The sequence below is a fragment of the Scyliorhinus torazame genome, chromosome 7, assembly GCF_047496885.1.
Source record: "Scyliorhinus torazame isolate Kashiwa2021f chromosome 7, sScyTor2.1, whole genome shotgun sequence".
Taxonomy (NCBI): domain Eukaryota; kingdom Metazoa; phylum Chordata; class Chondrichthyes; order Carcharhiniformes; family Scyliorhinidae; genus Scyliorhinus; species Scyliorhinus torazame.
In genome coordinates, this window is record NC_092713.1 from 80,494,034 (window position 1) to 80,514,567 (window position 20,534).

Consider the following 20,534-nt stretch of genomic DNA (forward strand, 5'->3'; position numbering starts at 1 on the left):
TTCTGGGACCCTCCAGAAAGTCTCCACTTTGATTTAAAGTCGAAGATTTTGGCCAGTTCCAATGAACTTACCCAGTTGGTTATCCATGAAATGTTAGACAGATTAAAACTTAGTCTAACACCTGGGTGACTACACAACTGACCATTAATCATCCATTGATCCCCGCCCACCAACTCCATCTGACTAGCCCTGCGACCCAACCCGACCATCCTCCTTCAACCCAACCTGTTTACCCCCCTGTTCTCACGACCCCAGCCACCCCACTTGACTACTTTGTGACTGGACTACCACGATCACTCCCAACCAGACCTGACCAAATCCGATTCGACTAACCTGCGTCACGGCTACCCACTCATCCACCTTACCTGCCACACCCAGCTGTCATCACACCCCCCTGCCTATTCTGCCTATCTCCCTGCCTGCAACCTCACCGCCCGCCTGCCACCTCATCCTTCCTACCATCTCACCTATCTAACCCCTCAGCCACTTACCAACCTCACCCACCTATTCAGCGCTTCACCAATTTGCTAACATTCAAATTGGACCTTTAAACTTCCCATACCGCAGGTAGGTGCCATTAAAAGGAGCGTATCCTGTTTTCCTGCAATTCTATTCTGCTGCTACAGAGTGCCCGATAGATGCTGCATTGTGCGTTTCTGAAAAAGCTGGGCTCATATGGCCCCAGAAGAAATGTGGTGCAGCATTGGGTCAGAGGACTTTACTTTGCCACTGCTTGGAAGATCCACATCTATATGTACTTAAAAGTTGTTATTTTAAACTGAAAGTTGAAGTAGTTACATCACTGCTCTTACAAATGTGGTGAAATGTTGCTAAAATGTTGAATAAACTATCCAATGTGTGTGATCTATCTGCAGAATAATGTACATGGATTTAATTGCATCATTTTCATTTTCTATCCAGGCTTGTTGAAGTTCTGCACAGTTGGATTTTGTGGAATTGGCAGCCTTATTGACTTTGTTCTTATCTCTGCGCAGGTGAGTAGATAACCATCAGCTCAAGAGATCTGCCAACCTGCTTGTAATCCTTTATGTTGAATGATATGTGGATTATGTTACTGTGGACTGAAGTGGTAATACCATAGCTAAATGCAATAGAAACCATACGTTGGTTTGCACTGAGTTGTGTTGTTTAAGTACAATTAAATAGATAAATGGTTAAACTGGGAGTTCCATTCATTTTGGCAGTAATTGAAATGGGACTATGGTGACTGGTGCTGTTATTCATAATAAAATATGCTGAAGTCATACTGTCGTATAAAGGTATTTGACATGCATCTTAGGCCAATTTTGTAAGTAAGTAGTCGCCATAGTCGCAGATGACCATAAGCTGCTCCCCCCTTTGACAGGTAATATAACCTGAGGATCACCACGCCTGGTTGAGAGGTTCATGAATAATCTCAGCCGGTGTGGGAATTGAACCTCAGCCGGTGCGAGAATTGAATCCGCGCATCACGAACCAGCTGTCCAGCCAACTGAGCTAAACCGTCCACATTTTGTATATGTAAGCTAAAAGCCAGTTCTGGAATGGTTACACTCATTTTTGTTCATAGATATAGCTCTTAGGGCTAAAATGTTCAAGGGATATGGGGGGGAAGTTGGGATCAGTGTATTGAACTTGATGATCAGCCATGATCATAATAAATGGCAGAGCAGGCTCGAAGGGCCGAATGCTGGTCTCCTGCTTCTATTTTCTATGTATTTTCTGTGCATGTTTCTATGTTCATCTTTGCAGAAATATTGCACTTAAAGCTATGGAACAACACAAAATATGATGATCTATACTAATTTAAGTGCAGATAAAGATTAAGATCAAATGTAGTTTTCAGATAAAATGAGGCAAGAGAGCAGGGACCATAAGGTGTAGAAATAATCCATTTGTCATTTTAAATTCCTAATTTTTATGTAATATTTATAAAGAACAAAATAGAAAAATATTCAGTAATTTGGTAAGCCGAGAAGTAGAGTTGGTTGAAACATAGCAATCTCTCAGCACCACAAGTCGGAAAACTGAGATGCACCTCATTGTGGAAGAAGGGTGTAATTGCAACAAGAAAATGTATGCAGAGGTACTTTCCATAATGGGTGGAAATGTAGAAATTTAACACACAAGTTCAGCTGAAATGCAACAATTAAATAGGTACCAGTAGGTTGAAATTCTATACTCTAGTCCTAATGTGGAGTGTAAGCATTCTGACTACTTGATTTTAGTATCAACTTGAGCAAGAATGGAGTAGATTTCAAATCAAACTAATATCGATAGTTGTCCAAGTTAACTATCACTTCTTCCTCTGCGTGCAAACTGAATATGAACAATCCTAAAAATAAACTAAGCAATTGTATTCCATCCAGCTCATTCTCATCTAAACTTAGTATATTTCTGTAGGACAATATATTGTAATGAGTGACAAGGCGAGCCATCAATTGTTAATTCCTTGACGAACAATGCCTCGACCTTTTGGAGAGAAGCGCTGTAAAACTTATTTTTAAATCTAGCTATCCTGTTAAAACAAGCCTGCAATTGTTCTGACTTATCAACATCAACTTTAAAAAATGGCTTGACTTGTAAGTATAAATTTAGCTTTAGGCTTTGTGCACCTGGATGTCCTTTCTGTACACGTTCTGTCAGTGCAGTTGTTGGTCTTTTTGACTACCTTAATGCAAGTGTATTAAAATATGGATCACATGCAACATTTCTATTAACTCATATAAGAGTAACTTTCAATTTAGGTTTCATTGCTTCAGGTTAGAGGTGCTCTTGAACGATAGGAATGCAGTTTTAAAATTTAATATCTCCACCCAGCTCTCCTCCAGGTATAAGGAAGATATGCAGCAAACCATAAGTATGTTGGAACATGCCAAGTGTTCCTTGATTTGAATAGCATATCAGTAATGGTACATTTGCGTACACATACACAATATGAATGCGTAAATAAGGAATGTAATGTGGTTTTTAGAATGCAAACAAAACACGGCTTGTTTAGTTGCTGTCCAATGGAGCCTGTAAGGAAATTGCTTTATCACATTACGAAGCAGAAAATATTTGCTAAATTTCATAAATTAGTCAGAGTCATTTGTAAATTTAAAAAATATTTTAAACTGTGAGTGGATGTTTGAATTGTCATACACTTTTCTTCGGTCATTGATATCAGTGGCTCACTACAAAAGTTGTGGCAAAAGTTGTCACCATTCTGAGAATAAAGGCCCAGAATATACGGTGTTTTTGACAGCAAAGTGTTCACTGTCATCACTCATTTGAATCTGACTGCAACTTCAGGATTTAGCACAAGCACAGATTAACACGAAAACCATGAGGTATCATGGCTCTCTCTCCAACTGCCCTGCACATCACTACCATTTCCCCACCCCCAACCACCGCCACCAAGTGCCAGAATTTGACAAAATCAATTGATTGAAACATCCCCTTTTCCTTCTTATGTCACTATTGGAAATAGCAATAACATTAAAAATTTTAAGCCTTGTTCATTGAGTGTAAATCGGTTTTTAAGGGAAATTTGGGTCATTGCTATGACTGAACAACCGATCTGGCCCTGAAAAGAATCTTGTATTTGTGGAATGTTGTTAAATGGCTCCATTATAGTTAATGGCTAGGTTCTTAAAATAATTTTAAAAAATAATAATTTACTTTAACCCATGTATATATCCCAATTCTAATTTCACAGTCTGCAATATTTAAAAGATTATTTGATTTTGAGTGCTCTTCATTTTCTAGTTTGCTGTCTGTGAGAATTACTTAATGTTGATGATATCACTGCAGTTTGATGCGAGGAAACACAATAAGTTGTGCTGCAATAAATTGCACATCAGGAAGGGTAACGGTCTCAACACAAAGTCACCAGTTCTCTCAGCATAGCTTGTTCGTGGCCAGCTGACAGAAAAATCCAATTACAGTTTGCTTGCATAAAATCTCTTTTAACCGAGTTAATTTTGATTGCACAGTAACTAGAATAAATACTTTCCTTGTATTGCCACCTTGCCGTGATGGAGATGCCATTGATCCTGAGAGCAATGCCGTCTTAAATTCCTGGCAGGGTCCACCATTATGCCCCCCCCCTCCCCCCCCCCCCCCCCCCCCCCCCCACCCACACACACACACATATACACACAGAAAGGTTCTGCAGTGATATGCAAGAGGCGCCAGGGACAGGACTGTGAGATCTGGAAGTCCCTAGCTTTGAACCGGCATGTAGGCGGTGGAGATTAATTTATTCGTTTCAATTTTGGAATAAACACAGGAGAGCATTTCGGCAGCATTCTTCACGACTGAGCAGCCCTCTTCAGGATCCACTCTTCTCACACTGCATGGGGAAAGGTCTAGAAAATAGTCTGAAGTGTCTCCATCCTGAATGAAAAACCACACCCAGCAGGCTTATCGACCTGTGGTCAGAAAATCAAACATTTAAGCTCAATTTCAAGACTTAGAATGTACAACCCCTCATGGATAATGAGCAAAACAATCAACCAGAATGGAGAACTGCCCTTGTTGCTTGTGAACTTAGGCACTTCAACAGTGACGCTGCTGCCCTGCAAGAGACCTGAAGAGAAGGCAAAGGTCAGCTGAGGGAAGATGGAGGTGGTTACACTTTCTTCTGGAAAGGGAAACCCGAGGATCAACTCCGGACGCATGGAATTGGATTCACCATCAAGAACAAACTCGTCAACCGACACTCGGAGTTTCTTGTCAAATCAAGGAGTGCCTCATGACCCTCATGACTATGAGTAAGGTAGGTAGGGGGGGTCCTGCAAGTAGGGTTGCCGGAGCCTTGACTCTTTTCCAACAAATTTGAGATTCTTGTTCCCTGTCCGGATGAATACGGGGACTGTGGGGAGGATGAGCAAACTGACCACACCACCATGGTACAGGGAACCATTCAAGTTGGGGGAGAGAAAATAAATTTAGTCATAATCGGGGAAAGTATAGTTAGCAGCATAGACACTGTTCTCTGTGACCAGGATCTAGAGTTCCGAAGATTGTGTTGCCTACCCGATGCTTGGGTTAGGGATATCTCATCTGGGCTTCAGAGGAACCTGCAGTGGTAGGGTAAAGATCCAGTTGGCATGGTCCACGTCAGTACCAATGACATAGGTAGAACAAGGATAGAGGTTCTGCTGAAGGAATATGAGCAGCTCGGGGCAAAATTAAAAAGCAGAACCAAAAGGCAATATTTTCTGGATTACCACCTGAGCCACGAGCTAATTGGCACAGGGTCAATAATATTAAAAAGGTAAATGTGTGGGTCAAAGGTTGGTGTGGGAGAAATAGGTTTGAATTCATGGGACTGAATTCTCCAGTACTGGGGAAGAGGGAGCTGTTCCAATGGGACGGATTTCACCTGAATCAAGCTGGGACCAGAGTCCTGGCAAATCGCATAACTAGGGCTGTAGATAGTGCTTTGAACTAAATAGTGGGGAGGGAGTGTTCAGTTGTATGGAAAATTAGAAAATCAAAGTTAAAGGAGAAGGTGGGAGTGCAGGTTAATGAGGAGGACTTTAAACTAGTTAAAAAAGGGGGCAACTACGAGAAGTGGGGTGGTCAATGCACGACTGAGGGTGTTGTACATAAATGCACACAGTATACGAAACCAGGTAAATGAGTTTGTTGCACACATTGGAATTGGCCGGTACGATGTTGTGGGCATCACAGAAATTGGCTACAAGGGGATCAGGGCTGGGATCTAAATATCCAAGGATATGTGTCCTATCGAAAGAACAGGCAGGTGGGCAGCTACAAGACCAGGAAACACCAAGACTGTTTCAACAAAAAATGACCACATCATCCAAGACCTCATTGACAAGAAGAGGAAAGCTCTCTGCACCTGGCAAAACAACATAACCAGCAAAGCAAAGAGGAGAGCTCATCAATCAGCAAAGACGGGGGTACAAAGAAGAACTAGGGAAATCAAGAGCCAATGGCGGACTGAGAAAGCTAATGAGCTGCAACACCTCGCTGACAAGCACGACACCCAGGGCTTCCTCAGTGCTGCCAAGCACAGTGGGTAGCACTGTTGCTTCACAGCTCCGGGGTTCCAGGTTTGATTCCCGGATTGGATCACTGTTTGTGTGGAGTCTGCACGTTCTCCCTGTGTCTGCATGGGTTTCCTCCGGGTGCTCCGGTTTCCTCCCACAAGTCCCAAAGACGTGTTGTTAGGTGAATTGGACATTCTGAATTCTCCCTCCGTCTACCCGAACAGGTGCCGGAATGTGGCGACTAGGGGCTTTTCACAGTAACTTCATTGCAGTGTTAATGTATGCCTACTTGTGACAATAAAGATTATTATTATTATATGGACCCAACACCCTAAGCCTCAAACCGGTGCTGAGTAAGGACGGAACCCACTTGAGAGTCACAGAAAAAATTGGTTTTCAATGGAGAGAACACTCCAAAGATCTCCTAAACCATGATACAATTAAGTTGAGGAGATGTTTGAGAAAATCCCCATCAAAGTGAATCTTAGACTCCCACCAAGTGTGGACGAAGTCGAAGCCGCCATTGAAGAGGTGAAGAATGGAAAAGCCGCTGTGAATTTTTTTAAACTTCGAGATGAGATCACCCGTTATCTGCATTAGCTGTTGCTGAAAATCTGGGACAGAGAAGAAAATCTTGCCGATATTAGGGATACCGTCATCGCCAGCATCTTCACGAAACAAGACAAAGCAGACTCTGAGAACAACCGAGGAATCTCTACTCTCCAACGCCAGGAAGTTCATCGCCCAAATTCTTGCTAACCGCCTTCTCCCATTGACTGAAGAAATCCTTCCGGAAAGCGAGTGTAGCTTCCCACCAAACTGGAACAGCGGACATGATTCCTACTGCTGGACAACTTCAAGAGAAATGCATGGCCTTTACCGATTTGATTAACACTTTTGACTCAATCAATTGGGAAGTGCTGTGGAAGACACTGTCAAAGGCCGGCTGGCCAGAGAAATTCCTCAATATCCTCCGACGACACTGTGACAAGACATCAGTGACAGTCCTCACTGACGGTAATAAGACCGAAACCTTCGAGACCAAGACTAGAGTCAAGCAGGGATGTGTCATCGCCCCCACCCTTTTCTCCATATTCATCACCACCATCCTTCATTTTATCAAGAACAATGTCCCAGTGGAGTGGACATCATCTACAGGATGTACGGCAAACTTTTCAGGCTCAACTGGTTGAAATCCAATAAATAAATGACACCGACATTGCTCCTGGAACTTAAACATGCGGATGACATTGCCATCTCCACTTTCCCAGAAGAGAATCTCCAAGCCATGCTTGAGAGCTTCGCGGAAGCATATCAAAGACTCGGTCTCAACCTCAAGAAGACTCAAGTCCTTTAGCAACCCACCTCAGGGCAAGACCTGATCTTACCTTCATCAAGATCAACAGAGGAACCCTACCAAACATGGAACATTTCCCCTGGAGAGCCACTTCTCATCTAAGGCTGGTTATCATTACTGAGATTAGCTTTTCAATTCCAGATTATTCCCTGAATTTAAATTCCACCAGCTGTCATGGGATTCGAACCTGTATTCGAAGACCATTAGCCTGGGTCTCTGGATTACTAATCCAGTGATATTATCACTATGCCACCATATTCCCCAATAATATTTCTTTTGCTACACTGACATTATCTGAATGCATTGAATGCTTTACACTAATTACTAAAATTCCCTTGGATATGATTGCTGTGTTTGTACTAGTTACTTTTACAGGCAAAATTCTAAAACAAAAGTTAACTCCTATAGTTATATAGCATCTCGTAAAAATGGTGCAGATTAAGAAAACATGGTTTTGAAAAGACCATTTGGTCCATCAGGAATGTTTCCACAAATCATGAACAATCTGTTCAATCATGTTAACAGCATTTTTTCCCAAGCTCAATGATAAGCAAATTCCATAATATCCCAAATTTCCACTGTGATTTTCTTTCACAGATGATATACTCACTGGGCAGAGAAAATAGTGAGCAGAAAGTATTCTCAAACTGGATCTCATTGAAAAATGTCAGTGTTCTGTACCTTACTCCTTGGGTACCAGCAAATCTGTTCTTAAAAGAAAATCTATAGGTCTTACCATACCACGACCATCAGTTTTCTCTGCTTTTTACTACCCTGTTCTGTTTCAATTTGCTTCTTCCTCCATCACTGTTGCTTTCTTTTCTATGTTTTTTTTCTCTCCTTCAGTTCCTTGTCCATTACTATTCTGCTTCCTTTTTTCACTGTTCTTTTTACTTACTTTCATGTTTTAAGCTATGCTGCATTAAACTGGGATTGTGTTAATATGTTTCATTCATGGAGCCAGAGCAAAGTGAGATCACAAACGAGAAAATCAGCCGTGGAGCAGGAAAGAGAAAGAAAAAGGAGAGAGAAGGAATGCAGTAATTGAATTGGGAATGTCAGTAGAACTGATATTCATTGATTGGGAACAAGGGAGTTGGACTTGCAGCACCTGAATTGGAAATAGGGATGATGTCAGTAGTTACCGAATTTTGTGGGGCCAGTGACAGTTGCGCAGACATGATTCTAGTAGTTGTTTTTTGAGTAATACTGTTGTTGTGGGGACTTATTATTCAGCTGAAATAGACAGCAGATTAGTGGATATTCTGAATTGTCTCGGAGCTCGACCCCAACAATGAGAAGATCATCCAGAGGTGGCTGATAACAATTTCAGCCCTTGAAGCAAGCCAAGATTGCCTCACTGGACAATCGTCTGCTCTCATAAAATGTGCAATACTTTTGACTGTAAGATTGGATCAGATGAAGACGACTAAACCACTTCATTTTACAGCAACTGAGCATACAGTGTAACGGTTAAAGCAAATTCTATATGATTTCACTTAATCACATTTCTTTCCTTAAAAATAGATAAATCAGGCACTCTGACCCTTTTATGAGCTGATTTATGTTTTTTGGCATTGCCTTTCTTCCCAGACAATATCTAGCTCTTAAACAATTGTCTTATTCCAACTTGTCTTTCAGCTTCATGTCTAGACCTGTACCTCATAATCTCCTGTTTAGATACTGAGTGACTACTCAATGTTTACAGTTCCCTTTCAGTAACTGGAAACCGCTGTGTCTTCAATGATTTTCCCACTCAGGGACTCACCAATAAACTGATTACCTCCTCTCCCAGGTGTGGATTCCCAAAGCTACCCCGATAGGATGACATGAACAGTATTATCCTCATCAGAAAAGACATGGGTTGGCATATGAGATGAGAGAACATTTTGCTTAACGTCTCTGTTGACAGAATAAAGATAGTCAGATAATCATCACATCATATGTCCCATCTGGCTCAGTGATTGCATCCCTTGGCTTTTTAGTTCTGTGCAAATTCCTTTTGTTTTGAAGTATATCACTTCTGAATATAAAACTATACTCTGGGTGCATGTACACCGGTCCCATAAGATAGCAGGACATGTGGATAAAGTGGCTAAGAAGGCATATGGCATATAAAAGGGAGGTTATACTGGAGCTGTATAAAACATTGGTTAGGCCACAGCTGAAGTATTATATGCAGTTCTGGAATTGACATTATGGGAGGGATGTGATAGCACTGGAAAGAGTGCAGAGGAGATTTATAAGGATGTTGCCTGGGCTGGAGAGTTTTAGTTATGAAGAGAGATTGTATAGACTGGTGTTGTTTCCTTGGAGCAGAGGAAATTGTTGCGGAACATGATGAGGGATGTAAAATTATGAGGATAAGAAACTTTTCCCCTTGGTGGAAGGTGTAGGAGTGGTTTCAAGACCTGTGTATTGAGTCAGGTTCCACGTGGAATTCTTCCCTGTGGTTCAACTCAGTAAAGAGAGCAAAAGACACATTTGCAATCTGGATAAGATAGCTTATTTATTAATCCAAGCTTGGTTACGTGCCCACAGAGAAGATCTGGATAATGCCAAAATGTATCTACTGAACATTGATAAAAACACATCAATTAAACAATTTCCAAAAATCAATAGCCCACCCCAGATGGACGCGATCCAATCCCTGAAGCTGTCATGTTTAAAAGTTATCCAATAAAATTGCGATCAGCCCATGATTGAACTTCATCCTGTTAGCTGTGTTTACAAAAAAGCTTGACGCCAATGTTAGCATCCTAAGTTATTTTGTCCTCATCTCAGCATCCTGCTCACCCATTGTTCATGCGGACCAGGATGGCAGAACTGGCATTCTCTTTACTCCATGGATTGTTTCAGAAAACCAGGATATCAAAAGTGACTTCCTTTTTGCTTCCAGAGGATATCAGAGTCCAGTGATAAACACTTGTGTTTACTAGTAATTTGCTGATCACACACATTTTGTGTGACTCAAAAACATGGTCAAGTTAGCTAGCCTAAATCCCATCATGCACTGTGGCCACTGCTTGTAGCAAGAGTTTGATTACTTATTACTGCTATGTCCTAAAAATACATGTTTAATGGTTAATAATGATTACTCAGTACACTTTCTATAATTAATCACAATCCTTAATAAACTAACTTATGTAAAACTACTCGAGTGGCAACCTAGCTATTCAGTTTTTTTTTTTTTTGAAACCACATTTTTATTCTCCATTTTCACATTTCCTTTAGAATTTACCCCCCACCAACAAACAGTAAACGGTAACGAATGCAATGTCAATCCCCCTACCAACAACAACGATCCCATCCTCCCACCACCCCCCAAATAACTGCCCACCTGACAATATAAGCATCAAATGAAACTAAACCTCCCAAGGAGGAAAAAATAAAAAGGAATCAGGAATCGCCCCTGGTCACCGTTAACACATATAGTTCCCCCCCCCCCCCCGATATTCAATGCCATCCAATCCCTGAAAGAGTACCGTGAATGGCACCCATGAATTGTAGACACTCCCCCTCCCAGACTTCTCCCCTCCACTTCCTCTTGTGTACTCCTCACCCCAACCTCGATTCCTTCCCCCAACTTTTCACCCCGGTTAGACTCACCAAAACCTGTTCTACCAGTCTCCGATGGCCGCAGCCCCTCCCCCCACCTCACTCCCATTCACTGGCCGGCTTAAATCAGCCAGCGTTGTGGCCCCCGCCCGGGTCTCCTTCCCCCTTGCCCGGTCACAGGAAAACCAAGAAATCCCCTTTAGCACACAACCCCAGCATACACACCCAAGCCCCAAAGAACCATTATTGCAAATGAAAGTCCCAACTCTTCCCTTGTCCAAATATATACAGCGTTGACTCATTTAGTACATACACCAACACGCAGTGAAAAAATAAAGTTACTTGAGGCTACATCGGTACACGACCTGCTCTCAGTCCCATTTCTCAATTCTCCCACAGTCCTTCTGCCTTCGCAAACTCCTCCACCGCTTCCGCCATCCCAAAATAAAAGTCCTTGGATTTGTCGGTCACCCACAACTTAACTGGATATACTGTGCCGCACTGCACCTTGCTGATGTACAGTGCCGTCTTCACCCAGCTGAAGGCAGCCCGCCTCCTCGCCAGCTCCACCGTAAAGTCCTGGCATATGCGTATACCAGCTCCAGCCCACTGCACCAACCGCTTCTGCTTTGACAAGCACAGGACCTTCTCCTTCACGCTGTACCTACGGAAACACAGTTACTACTCTTGGCGGCTCACTCGCCTTTGGTATAGGCCTCCACGACCGATGAGCCCGATCCACTTCGTATCGAGAGGGATCGTCCCCCTCCCCCAATAGCTCCGCCAACATCATGGCAAAATACTCCGTCGGCCTCGGGCCTTCCACCCCTTCGGGCAGACCCACGATCCTCAGATTCTGCCGCCTGGATTTGTTTTCCAATTCTTCCATTTTGGCTCGCAGACCGTTGTTGGTCTCTGTCACCTTCCGCAACTCCTTCCCCATCAAGGTGAGTTGATCACTGTGCTGCGATAATACCTCTTCCACTTCCTTCAGTGTTTCACCTTGCTCCTGCACCTCCGCTGCTGTGCTTGATACTGCCGCCCTCACCGGTTCAATCGCCTCCTCCAACAGTACTTTCAATAACGCCCCCATCTCCTTCTTCACCGCTTCCATGTGCTTTGTGAACTGTTTTTCAAGTTCCACAACCATCACTTTGGTCATTTCTTCTGCTGTGAGCGAAGCGGCCTCCCCTGGTGCTCCAGCCTCTGCTTTCCTTACAGTTCCTGCGCTGACTTTTCCACTCACCGGCAGACTTCCGTTAACCCCCTTTTTCACGGCCGTTTTTTTTCCGAAGCTTGGACATTTCTCCTCCCTGTGCCTTCTTACAGCTTTTCCAGCCTCCGTTGCCCCTGCGACCGGGCGTTAAAACCCCAAAATTTCTATTCCCGAGTAGGAGCCCTCCAGTGTGCCGGCTGCCCCCTGCCCGCCGTCACCGGAAGTCAGCTATTCAGTTTTAAGAGGTCTCACCGCTGGACCCCCCCCCTTCAGAAGGATGAATGGCCAGGGGGCATAGATTTCAGGTAAGGGGCAAGAGGTTTAGAGGGGATGTGGACAAACTTTTTCATCCAGAGAGGAGCCTGGAACTCACTGCCTGAAAGAGTGAACAAAGCAGAGACCCTCATAATATTTAAGAAGTATTTAAATGTGCACTTGCGATGCCAAGACATACAAGGCCATGGGCCACGTGCTAGAATAGTTAGGTGATTGCTTTTGAACGGTGCAGATGCAATGAGCTGAAGTGCATTTTCTGTGCTGGAGACCTCTATGACTCTATGACTATGATATAAAATCATTGTAAATAGGAGCAAGATTGGTTCAATTTTCCATCAAGCCTTCTCCGCCATTCGATTATAGCTGATCTGATTGTGGCTGTAACTCAATTTTCCTGCCTGTCCACCATAACCCTTGACTCCCTTGTTGAGCAAAAATCTGTCTATCCACTAATACATTAAATGATCCAGCCTCTGTGATCCTTTCTGTGTAAGAGAATTCCTCTTCATCCCAGTCTGAAATGAAAGACACTTTAATTTTAAACTGTGCCCCTAGATTCCCATACAGGAGTAAATATCCTTTCAACATCTACCCTGTCAAGCCTTCTCAGAATCTTATGTTTCAGAAAGATCATCTCTCATTCTTCGAAACTGCAATGAGTAATGCCCAACCTGCTCAGGCTTTCCACAGAAGACGGAAGACAACTCCTTCATCCCAGGAATGATCCTTCTCTGAACTGCTTCCCATGCAAATATATACTTTCTTAAGTAAGGGGACCAAAACTGTATATAGTACACCTGGAGTGTTGCAGCAAGTTGTAGCAAGACGTGCCTACTTTTCTACTCTATCGCCCTGACACTAAAGGTCTAAATTCTGTTTCCCTTCCTAATTGTTTAGCTATACCTGCATTCTAACATTCTGTGATAGCACAAATATGAAGGCAGATTATTATTTGAATGGGTGTAACTTGAGAGAGGTGGATACTCAGCGAGACCTTGGTGTCCTCAAGCATCAGTCACTGAAAGTAAGCAGGTACAGCAGGCAGTAAAGAAGGCAAATGGTATGTTGGCCTTCATAGCCAACATGGGCGACAAGGTAGCACAGTGGTTAGCACTGTTGCTTCACAGTGCCAGGGTCCCAGGTTCGATTCCCGGCTTGGGTCACTGTCTATGTGGTGTCTGTACGTTGTCCCTGTGTCTGCGTGGGTTTCCTCCGGGTGCTCTGGTTTCCTCCCACAAGTCCCGAAAGGCATGCTGTTAGGTAATTTGGACATTCTGAATTCTCCCTCTGTGTATCCGGACAGGCACCAGTATGTGGCGATGGAGGGCTTTTCACAGTAACTTCATTGCATTGTAAGTCTACCTGTGACAATAAAGATTATTATTATGTTATTATTATAGCGAGAGGATTTGAGTATAGGAATAGGGATGTTTCACTGCCACTGTATAGGGTATTGGTGAGGCCACAAATGGAGTATTGTGTGCAGTTGTGGTGACCTTATCTGAGGAAGGATGTACTTGCTGTGGAGGGAGTGCAGCGAAGGTTTACCAGGCTGATGCCTGGGTTGGTGGGACTAAGTCAGTTAGGATTATATTCATTGGAGTTTAGAAAAGTGAGAGAGGATCTCTCAGAAAATTATAAAATTCGAGCAGGATTAGAGAGGGTAGATTCAGAAAGAATGTTCCCGATGGTGGGGAAGCCCAGAACTGGGGGTCATAGTTTGAGGATAAGGGGTAAACGTTTTAAGACTGAAGTGAGGAGAAATTTCTTCACCCAGAGAGTGGTGAATCTGTGGAAGTCACTCCCACGAAAATAGTCGAGGCCAAAATGTTGCGTAATTTCAATAAGGAATTAGATATAGCTCTTGGGGCTTAAGAATCAAGGGATATGAGGAGAAGGCAGTGTTGCTAACTTTCGCTTTAGTTTAATTGCTCTGTTTTATCACCTTTGCTGTTGAGTCGCCAGGTATCCTTATGATACCGCCACGTGGTTCAAGTCCGAGTACTGATCAATAATCCAATACACCGACTTCCGGGTGCGGCGATGACCAGCTAAGTCGCACGTTTCGGCACCTCCCGTTGAAACGGACTTTTGGGCTCTTATTAGGAGCCCCAACGGCAATTTCTAACGGCCAAAATCATTGTGCGGTGAAATAGGAGGGAACCCCCCCGGATAAATATTGATAAAGGGGAGGATAGCGGCCGGATTGCAGTGGATCCACTGGAGCAGCGGCAAGGAAGGGAAGCTCGAAGCAAGATAGCGTTGGAAGGTGGCTGTTTGGTATGGGGCCCGGAGCAACAAGAGTTCCTGTGATGCTGTGTGGAAGAGCTGAAGAAGGAGGTGTTGGCCCCGATGCTACAGGCGATTGAAGGGCTAAAGGAGGCGCAGAGGACCCAGGAGTTGGAGCTTCGGGTCGTGAAGGCAAAGGCTGCGGAGAATGAGGATGAAATACAGGGCCTGGTGGTAAGGACAGAGACGCACGATGCACAGCACAAAAGGTGTGTGGAGAGATTGGAAGCCCTGAAGAATAACTCGAGGAGGAAGAATTTAAGAGTCTTGGGCTTTCCCGAAGGCACAGAGGGGGCGGACGTCGGGGCATATGTGAGCACGATGCTTCACTCGCTAATGGGATCGGAGGCCCCGACGGGCCCTTTGGAAGTGGAGGGAGCTTATCGAGTTCTGGCGCGAAGACCAAAGGCAGGAGAAATACCTCGAGCCATAGTGGTGAGGTTTCACCGCTACAATGACAGAGAGATGGTTCTAAGATGGGCGAAGAAAACTCGGAGCTGCAGGTGGGAGAACGCGGTGATCCGCATGTACCAGGATTGGAGTGCGGAGGTGGCGAGAAGGAGGGCAAGTTTCAACCGGGCCAAGGCGGTGCTCCACAAAAAGAAGGTTAAATTTGGAATGTTGCAGCCGGCGAGACTGTGGGTCACACACCAAGGGAAGCACCACTACTTTGAGACTGCAGAAGAGGCGTGGACATTCATTGTGGACGAGAAGCTGGAATAGTCTGGTGAGAGAAAAAGCTTCTGTAATAAAGTGGTGGGGTGATTATGTGGGACGAGGATGGGGAAGGGGGGGAATTTTTTCAATCCTTCAATTTTGTAACTTTTCTCTTTTCCCCTCGTGGGGGGGGGGGGGGGTGGAGGAGTATGGGGAACTGTGGGCGCCGGTGGGAAGGAAAGGGGAAGGAGAAGGGAACTGCGCCATCAGGGGTGGGGCCGAGTGGGAAACGTGGGCTTTGCTCCCACGCTATGGTAATTGTGGCGGGAATGGGGACGCAGGAAGGAGGGGGCCTCGCACAATGAGGGGCCGAGGACAAACGGGGGAAGCTGAGGTCAGCCAGAGTTTGCTGACTTCTGGGAGCAACATGGGGGGTGCAACTACGCTAGAAAGGGATCTAGCGGAGGGGGGTGGGGGGGGGGGGGGGAGTTAACTGGGTTGCTGCTGCTAAGGGGAAGGGGGATCTGTTATGGGGCGGGGTGGTCGGGACGGGAGAGCACCGTCGGTGGGATATACGGGTACGTGGGAACCGGGTGAGGAGCTGGGTTAGAAAAGGGGATGGCTAGTCGACATTGGGGGGGGGGGGTAAAGAGCCCCCCAACCCGGTTGATCACGTGGAACGTGAGAGGGCTGAATGGGCCGATTAAAAGGGCACGGGTACTCGCACACCTAAAGAAATTAAAGGCAGATGTGGTCATGTTGCAGGAGACGCACCTGAAACTGGCAGATCAGGTCAGACTACGTAAAGGATGGGTGGGGCAGGTGTTCCATTCGGGCTTAGATGCAAAGAATAGGGGGGGTGGCTATTTTAGTGGGGATACGGGTACTATTTGAGGCAATGACCAGAGTGGCGGACAGTGGGGGTAGATACGTGATGGTGAGTGGCAGATTGCAAGGGGAGGCGGTGGTTCTGGTGAACGTATACGCCCCGAACTGGGATGATGTAAAATTCATGAAGCGTATGCTGGGGCGTATCCCGGACCTGGAGGAGGGAAAGCTGGTAATGGGGGGAGACTTCAATACGGTGTTTGATCCAGGGTTGGACCGGTCTAGGTCTAAGACCTGGAGGAGGCCGGCAGCGGCCAAGGTGCTTAAGGACTTCATGGAGCAGATGGGAGGAGTAGACCCCTGGAGATTTATTAGGCCTAGGAGTAAGGAGTTTTCATTTTTCTCCCATGTTCACAAGGTATATTCACGGATAGACTTTTTTTGTCCTGGGAAGGGCACTGATTCCGAAGGTGACAGCGACGGAGTACATGGCCATAGCCATTTCGGACCACGCTCCACATTGGGTAGATCTGGAGGTAGGAGAGGAAAAGGAGCAGCACCCACTCTGGAGATTGGATATGGGGTTGTTGGCGGATGAGGGGGTATGTCTAAGGGTGAGGGGGTGTATCAAAAGGTACCTGGAGCTTAATGATAACGGAGAGGTCCAGGTGGGAGTGGTCTGGGAGGCGCTGAAGGCGGTGGTCAGAGGGGAACTGATATCCATAAGGGCCCATAAAGGGAAGCAAGAGAGCAAAGAAAGGGAGCGACTGTTGAGAGAACTTCTGAGGGTAGACAGGCAATATGCAGCGGCTCCGGAGGAGGGACTGTACAGGGAAAGACAAAGGCTACATATGGAATTTGACCTGCTGACCACGGGCAAGGCAGAAGCACAGTGGAGGAGGGCACAGGGAGTACAGTATGAGTATGGAGAGAAGGCGAGCCGGTTACTGAGGAAGAGGGGAGCGGCGAGGGAGATAGGTGGGGTGAGGGATGAGGAAGGTGAGATGGAACGGGGAGCGGAGAGGGTGAACGGGGTGTTTAAGGCATTCTACGAGAGGCTGTATAAGGCTCAGCCCCCGGAAGGGAAGGAGGGAATGATGCATTTCCTAGATCGGCTGGAATTCCCGAAGGTGGAGGAGCAGGAGAGGGCGGGACTGGGAGCACGGATTGAGGTGGAGGAGGTGGTAAAGGGGATTGGGAGCATGCAGGCGGGGAAGGCCCCGGGACCGGATGGGTTCCCGGTGAAATTTTATAGGAAATACATGGACCTACTGGCCCCGCTTTTGACGAGAACCTTTAATGAGGCCAAGGAAAGGGGGAAGTTGCCCCCGACTAATTCGGAGGCGACGATATCGTTACTCTTAAAGAAGGAAAAAGACCCGCTGCAATGCGGGTCTTACAGGCCTATTTCCCTCCTGAACGTGGATGCTAAGCTCCTGGCCAAGGTGATGGCGACAAGGATAAAGGATTGTGTCCCGGGGGTGGTCCACGAGGATCAAACTGGGTTCGTTAAGGGGAGACAGCTGAACACGAATATATGGAGGCTGCTAGGGGTGATGATGATGCCCCCGCCGGAGGGGGAGGCGGAGATAGTGGTGGCGATGGACGCTGAGAAAGCATTTGACAGAGTGGAGTGGGACTACCTATGGGAAGTGTTGAAGAGATTTGGTTTTGGAGAGGGGTTTATTGGATGGGTACAGCTGCTATATAGGGCCCCGGTGGCAAGTGTGATCACGAATAGGCAGAGGTCCGATTACTTCCGTCTTTATAGAGGGACAAGACAGGGGTGTCCCCTGTCTCCGTTACTGTTTGCATTGGCAATTGAGCCACTGACCATAGCACTGAGGGGCTCTAGGAAGTGGAGGGGAGTATTCAGGGGAGGAGAAGAACACCGGGTATCATTGTATGCAGATGATCTATTGCTGTATGTTGTGGACCCAGTGGAGGGGATGCCTGAGATAATGTGGACACTCAGGGAGTTTGGGGAATTTTCGGGGTACAAATTGAATATGGGGAAGAGTGAGTTGTTTGTGGTGCATCCGGGGGAGCAGAGCAGGGGAATAGATGATTTACCGCTGAGGAGGGTAACAAGAGATTTCCGGTACTTAGGGATCCAGATAGCCAGGAACTGGGGAACCCTACATAGGCTTAATTTAACACGATTGGTGGAACAGATGGAGAAGGATTTTAAGAGATGGGACATGGTGTCCCTGTCACTGGTGGGCAGGGTTCAGGTGGTCAAAATGGTAGTTCTCCCGAGATTTCTTTTTGTGTTCCAGTGCCTCCCGGTGATGGTTACGAGGGCTTTTTTCAAAAAAATTGAGAAGAGTGTTATGAGCTTTTTGTGGGCTGCGAAGACCCGGAGAGTGAGGAGGGGTTTTTTGCAGCGTAGCAGGGATGGGGGGGGGGGGACTGGCACTGCCGAGCTTAAGTGATTATTATTGGGCCGCCAATATCTCAATGGTGTGTAAGTGGATGGGAGAAGGGGAGGGAGCGGCGTGGAAGAGATTGGAAATGGCGTCCTGTAAAGGAACCAGCCTACAAGCATTGGCGATGGCGCCGTTGCCGTTCTCCCCGAAGAAATACACCACAAGTCCAGTGGTGGTGGCAACGCTGAAAATTTGGGGGCAGTGGAGACGGCATAAGGGAATGACGATGCCTCGGTGCGGTCCCCGATAAGGAATAATCATAGGTTTGTCCCGGGGAGAATAGATGGGGGATTTAGAACATGGCAGAGAGCAGGGATTGTGCAACTGAGGGATCTGTTCCTAGACGGGACGTTTGCGAGTCAAGGCTTTTGTGAGGCAACAGGTGAGGGAATTTCCGCAGCTCCCGACGCAGGAGATTCAGGATAGAGTGATTTCGGGGACATGGGTGGGGGATGGTAGGGTGTCGGATATATACAGGGAAATGAGAGACAAGGCGGAGATCATGGTGGATGAGCTGAAGGGAAAATGGGAAGAAGAGCTGGGGGAAGAGATCGAAGAGGGGCTGTGGGCAGATGCCCTACGCAGGGTAAACTCTTCGTCCTCGTGTGCCTGATACAATTCAAGGTCTTGCACAGGGCGCACATGACCGGAGCAAGGCTCAGTAAATTTTTCGGGGTAGAGGATAGGTGCGGGAGATGCGCGAGAAGCCCAGCGAACCACACCCACATGTTTTGGTCATGCTCGGCACTACATGGGTTCTGGGTGGGGGTGGCAAATGTGCTTTCGAAGGTGGTGGGGGTCCGGGTCGAGCCAAGCTGGGGGTTGGCTATATTCGGGATTGCAGAAGAGCTGGGAGTGCAGGAGGCGAGAGAGGCTGATGTTTTGGACTTTGCGTCCCTAGTAGCCCTACGAAGGATATTGTTAATGTGGAAGGAAGCTAAAACCCCGGGCGTGGAGGCCTGGATAAATGACATGGCAGGATTTATAAAACTGGAACGGATAAAGTTCGCACTAAGAGGTTCGGCTCAAGGGTTCACCAGGCGGTGGCAACCGTTCATTGACTATCTCGCAGAACGATAAAGGAACTGGGAAAGTAGCAGCAGCAACCCAGGGGGGGAGGGGGGGGCTCGGGTGGGTCCTCGGGTGTTTTTGTATGGATATTTTTACTTGGATATGTATATTGGCTTGTTTGACTTTATTATTTGGGAGAGTTAATATTTTGTTATGGCAGTTGCCATTTAGTTTATATATTATTTATTTATTTGTTAAAAAACAGTCACTATTATTTATATTGTTTTATTGTTGTAAAAGGGAAAAATTTTTGTACTGTTTTGTTTGGCCGAACAATTTGAATAAAATATATTTTTAAAAATATAATCCAATACACCGCTTAGTAAGATTTAAATCAAAGCACATTTATTATACACAGTAATCACTACTCATGTACAAATTCTAGGTCTAAGCTACTTCTACAGCTGACAGGCCAATACTTAACTTGGAACTGGCCCACCAGGTCAGGGAAACGAATGGCCTTTCGTTTGGGTTCTGAGCCTGCGGGATTCGAAGTTGGTACACATTGGTAGCTAGGAGCGCCTATCTCGTAGTGAGCGTTGAAGTAAGACTTACTGGATATCGGCGGCGGCAGAACCGGTCACTGTCAAGGGTTGGTTCGCGTTGCTGAGTGACCCGGTCAAGAAGAACGATTTGAACTTGGGGCTTAATTCTTATAGTCCCCAGGGGCTTCCCGCCTTTCGGGGCGGATCCTGTACCTGGTTCCAAGTGATTGGACTTTGTCCCAATCACTTGGTTCGATTTCCTCCAATGCTGGAGCGGTTCCCTGATCGATGGGCGGTCTTGAGGTGGTCGTTCACCTCCTTTTGTGTAGGCTTCTGCTGGCGCCAAAGAGTCTGGTTTTGTTT

The 20,534-nt window shown here is 46.0% G+C and overlaps 1 protein-coding gene across 1 annotated transcript in view; it reads left to right on the forward strand.

The window, feature by feature from the left end:
* Positions 1–20,534, forward strand: part of tm2d1 (TM2 domain containing 1) — a 101,056-nt gene that overhangs the window by 41,054 nt on the left and 39,468 nt on the right. Inside the window, exon 5 of the mRNA XM_072510956.1 lies at positions 922–995. Within this exon, the coding sequence (XP_072367057.1) occupies positions 922–995 (74 nt within the window). The remainder of the gene's footprint in view (positions 1–921; positions 996–20,534) is intronic.